This window comes from Anoplophora glabripennis, unplaced genomic scaffold, assembly GCF_000390285.2.
Source record: "Anoplophora glabripennis isolate ALB-LARVAE unplaced genomic scaffold, Agla_2.0 scaffold134, whole genome shotgun sequence".
NCBI lineage: Eukaryota > Metazoa > Arthropoda > Insecta > Coleoptera > Cerambycidae > Anoplophora > Anoplophora glabripennis.
The window spans coordinates 1024583-1029692 of NW_019416384.1; the positions used below are offsets into that span (position 1 = coordinate 1024583).

The 5110-nt window shown below is 39.8% G+C and overlaps 2 protein-coding genes across 4 annotated transcripts in view; one reads left to right on the top strand and one right to left on the bottom strand.

Annotated features, from left to right (window-relative positions):
- The window catches only part of LOC108903803 (coatomer subunit beta), a 16129-nt gene extending 13930 nt beyond the window's left edge, over positions 1-2199 (top strand). The window contains exons 6-7 of the mRNA XM_018706100.2: positions 725-1728; positions 2034-2199. Coding sequence (XP_018561616.1) covers positions 725-1728; positions 2034-2111 — 1082 coding nt within the window. The 3' untranslated portion in view covers positions 2112-2199. The remainder of the gene's footprint in view (positions 1-724; positions 1729-2033) is intronic.
- Positions 2195-5110, bottom strand: part of LOC108903804 (troponin T, skeletal muscle) — an 11990-nt gene continuing 9074 nt past the window's right edge. Inside the window, exons 10-12 of one of the 3 annotated variants that reach the window (XM_018706103.1) lie at positions 3793-3871; positions 2516-2756; positions 2195-2451 (exon numbers count right to left, since the gene is read on the bottom strand). In XM_018706103.1, the coding sequence (XP_018561619.1) occupies positions 2545-2756; positions 3793-3871 (291 nt within the window). In that variant the 3' untranslated portion in view covers positions 2195-2451; positions 2516-2544. Of the gene's footprint in view, positions 2452-2515; positions 2757-3792; positions 3872-4112; positions 4192-5110 lie in introns of those variants that run through there. The other 2 variants (XM_018706104.1, XM_018706105.1) reach the window with 2 other exon arrangements.

Sequence of the window (5110 nt, forward strand, 5' to 3'; positions counted from 1 at the left end):
GTAGTCCGACCCACAGACCACTAAATAGAATGTCCGGCCGACGATGGCTTAAGTCTGATCACAGCAAAATAAATATTTATTTATTTTATCTATGCTGTGGTCTGATCTGCTATCAAGTTTAGGGATAGAGCACAATATACTTTAATCGTACAGTGAGCTAGAGCTAAAATTTTCACTCGGTCTCGGTAAAATAAGCGACATGCGGTTTTTGACATAAATAATAGGTTATCAGGTTAAACCGAAGTCGGGAAATAACCGGTTTTTGACCGGTTAAGCGACACACAATAATCGGTTATTCATTTAACCGGTTATTTTTGCCCATCCCTAGTTACTTTTCCTAAATCTTGTGCACTTGAACAGAAAACTGCGTACGGTACCAGAAACATAACCACACTCCGCAGAATGCTTTTAAGAATCTATTAACACATGAATTGTGATTATTGAGATTTTCCACAAAATTCTCGACAGGACAGAGCAACTACATTTTGGTGGGTGGTCATGTTTCCTATGTTCTTTCGTGGCGAAAAATTAAAGGAATCCTTCTATTTCAACATTTCTATAGTTCGGATACGATTCCCTGTCCTACTATAAACTACTTTCTGCATATATATTTTTCATCTTTCTATTGTTATTGGTAGCCTTGAAGGAGATTTTAAATAAAATCGAAACCATTATTTCCTTGCCTAAAAATTGATATTTCTTTACTGATTGTCGTCATTCGTAGGATTACCCACTAAACCGATTACAAATGACGACAAGGACCACATCCTGTTCTGTCTGAGGGTCCTCTCCGACCGTTCCCCGGCCATCGTCGAGGTATTCACCGACCTCTGCAGGAGGGCCCTCAACGACATGCTGGTCGCCAAGGAGGCGGAGGAGGCGTCGACTCAGAAAGCCAAGGAGAAGTCCGGCAACACCATCCAAACGGACGATCCTATCAGTTTCTTGCAGTTGGAGAGCGACAGAAGCGGGGAACTGGGCGAGAACGTGTTCGAGAGCTCCCTGTCGCAGGCCCTTGTCGGGGGGAGAGGCACCGGCTCGGACGGCCTCGGCGGCATGAACAAGCTCAACAAGATCACGCAGCTGACGGGCTTCTCGGATCCCGTGTACGCAGAGGCATACGTGCATGTCAACCAGTACGACATCGTGCTGGACGTGCTGATTGTCAATCAGACAACGGACACGTTGCAGAACTGCACCCTGGAACTGGCGACTTTGGGCGACCTGAAGCTGGTGGAGAAGCCCCAGCCCGTGGTTTTGGCTCCCAAGGACTTCTGCAACATTAAGGCCAACGTGAAGGTGGCGTCGACGGAGAACGGCATCATCTTTGGCAACATCGTGTACGACGTGACCGGGGCTGCTTCCGATAGGAACGTCGTCGTCCTCAACGACATCCACATCGACATAATGGACTACATCGTGCCGGCGTCATGCAGCGACTCCGAGTTCATGAGGATGTGGGCGGAATTCGAGTGGGAGAATAAGGTGACGGTCAATACGCCACTGACTGACCTGTCCGAGTATCTGAAGCACCTGCTGAGGAGTACCAACATGAAGTGCCTCACGCCGGAGAAGGCGCTCAGCGGCCAGTGCGGCTTCATGGCCGCCAACATGTATGCCAAGTCTATCTTTGGCGAGGACGCGCTGGCCAATCTGAGCATCGAGAAGCCGTTCAATAAGCCGGATGCGCCCGTCGCCGGTCACATCAGGATCAGGGCCAAGAGTCAGGTGGGTTAAGCGTTTCTTGTGGCGTATCTACGGTCTCTATGACCGTACCCTCTCGTTACTTGTCATGCGACCTGTAATCATTTATAAAGGCTCTGCGTAATTTTTTTAACAAATAATCATTGTCGGTGGTCTGCCGCTAAATCTTCCAGATACAATTGTTTTTCAGAGCACACTTTCCAATTTAAAATTATTTTTAATTTCCAGTTGAACAAAATATATCGACAAAGTTTCTGATATGAATGTGTCAAAATTTGCCCGTTTCATGCATGTAGACAAGTTTTTTCAACTTGCGTTTTTTTTTTTAGGGAATGGCTTTGAGTTTGGGCGACAAAATCAACATGACCCAAAAAGGTACTCAAAATAAAATGGTGGCGGCGGCCTAGTGCACAAAATGCCCGCCTAATAACAAACATACATATTTTAATCCACAGCTTGCTACTATCCCTCTAATAAAATAAACCTCTCGTTCTATTTAAACTTTTATTTCAACCTTACAACCTAACATATAAATGAAACGCCAGCATATGATTTTCTGTGTGACTATACGCGTGTTACAACTTTATTATACAATAATTATAAATAAAATATTGTGTGTGTATTTTGGAAACAAAATTAAAAGTAACATAAAAGGTATAAATAAATATCTAATAAGAAAGTTATTTTCGTCTCTAGTATGCGAGAGAATTTGATGATGTTATTCTTATGTTATTCATTGCACAGGACCTGTAAAAAGACGCACAAGTGTTAGCTCGTACTCGTCTCGGCATGGAGAGGAATGCAAAAATACCTATTTAATTTTTATATTATCATCGGCATTTACTCTTCTTCCTCCTCCTCGTCCTCTTCCTCCTCTTCCTCTACCTCGACTTCTTCCTCCTCTTCCTCTTCTTCTGGTTCCGGTTCGAACACGGGCTCCTTAAGGTCCTCGTCTTCGTCGGCGGCCTGTTTACCCTCTTCCTCTCCGTCGGGAGTCTCTGGTTCTCCGGCTTTCTTGCCAGGCCTTTCACCAAACCATTTTGGCAATTTCGCTGACATAAGACGCAATCGTATAAAAAAATGAAAATTTTCTAATAACTTTCCCATACAGAGAGATCTAGGATGACCGAATGTAGATAAAAGTCATTATTACTTTCAATTATAAGAAATACTCTTTGAACCGTTCTCCGGATCTCTCTGTTAGTTCATTCAGTGCAAAACGCCCTGAATGTTTATTTAAAATCCTCCAAGCAGAATGCAAAAATGTCTATTGAATTTCTTTTACCCGAGTGGATTCTCAAATAAGTAAAGTTAACGCATGCATCCAATGACTTGAATCGGAGTTACAAAAAAAAAAAAAAAAAGTATGATTGTAAATATAAATTTTAATTATTTAACCCACGATACACCTCAAATCGTTTTTCTTGAAAATAAGTGAAAAGGTTGGGGCATGCGCCGCTAACAATCCTTAAGAACTCTTATTATGAGATTACAATCATAACTACTTGGTGGTATTGAACGTAAGCCAAATATAAGCCCACAGATTGATCATCTATGCCTTTAAGTTGCATCTATTTTCCAAAATGTGACGCTGAAGGCTCACTTCCGAATTCGATGTTCCGAAATTTATACAAGTATCTATCCATTTCAAAATATCTGTAACGTCAGAAAAGTAAGAAGTTTTACATTTCATTTACATCTCCGTATAGTGAGAGAAAATGATTGTAATTACATTAGCAACTCTGAACTTTATATCTTCATTGGTTTTATTAGCTGCGCTATCGCTTAGTTAAGCTGAGTTAATCATAGAAAATACCTAATCAACTCGCCTAAAGATGATTTGATGATACCTTTTCGTCAAATAAAAGAACACGATGTTTATTTCTATTTTCTATCAAATTAGTGAGAACCACTTGAGAATTCACTCGGATAATCTGAATAGTTTACTGTTGCGGATAATAAAACAAAGCATATTAGTAAAAAAGAAAATTGGCAACATGTCACACACGGATAAACCGTTCAGCTCAACATAACTTTAAATAGGCGTTATTAGAAAAGGATCTTTGAATTCAACGTTAGTAAATTTACCCTTTTGTCTGGAATCGAATTGTCCAAATTTCTCTTTCCAGGATTTTTCGCTGAGGTCTTTGATTATTTCTTCATATCCCTGTTAAACAACAAGAACACTCAAAGAGGGACGACACCAAACTGCCATAAAGTAATATACAACATAAACCGTACAGACGTTCATATTATACTGTACTTGGGGTGGAGGGAAGAAAAGATTAAAAAATAGCAAAAAAAAAAACAAACAGTAAAATGTGTTTCAGATATCATTCTACAATGACGATGAAAACTACAAAACAATAAGGTAACAATTTGAGCACATATCTGACATGCCCACATACCACGGGGTCTATTCATAAATTCCTCAATTTTTCGTTTCCAGATCTTTTCGGCATTTTCCAATAAAACCATATCAAATCCCTAACAAGGTCAACTTTTAGAATAAAAACGAATTATGAGATGTTATATATGTTTGCATCTGTAAAGGTGTGTAATTGGAGGAAAGGGCCAAAAGTGGAAATTTTTTACAATTAAGTATTTCGTTACCGCAGATGTCCAGGTGGCGCGGCGGTGAAACTACTGCAACCATAATTTGTTTGGTTACTTACAAGAAATTGTAGTTACGAAATTCCGATACTTCTTTTTAGAGCTAATTCAGTGTAGGTGCTTAGAAAAAACAACAATCGAAGGTTGCATTTTAGATATAAACCAAACTTTTTTTTAATGAAATACTGTATATACATAGGTACATATTTTTTTAATTTTTAGTATTTCTAAGACATTTGAAATACATAAGAAGTACTTTATTTGAAATTTCTATTTCTTTTCCTTGTTTCAGAAATGCCCAATGAAATAAAAAAATAATAACGATGATAAAAATAAATAGAATATTCTTAATATATCGCTTTCGTAGCCACCCGGTATATCTGTCGCTGTCGCACAATATAAAAACTAACAAATATTTATTTATTTCAACTTTCAGTTTATTTAGTTTTATAAGCTGCCACTAGTCGGTATAATAATTTTTCAAGATGCGAAATTGTAGTGTGCTTTGCATATTATATTATGAAAGACTTTTGTGATGGTTAAGTTGATGTTTGTTGTTGTGAACTGTCAAATTTTCGTACAATATTCGCCAGAAGAAAGGGCCCTAGCCGGCGGGGCCCAGCCAGGACAAAAGGAGGTCCCACAAAGCGCCTACACCGGCCGCATTTGCGGTCGGGGTAGACGACGGATGGGGCCCACCTACGAAGGCTGTCCAGGCCTACACGAGATGAGGCAGGATAAAGAGGGATAATCCCCCTCGATCCCAAATCATTGAGGCCAATTTCTAGCCATA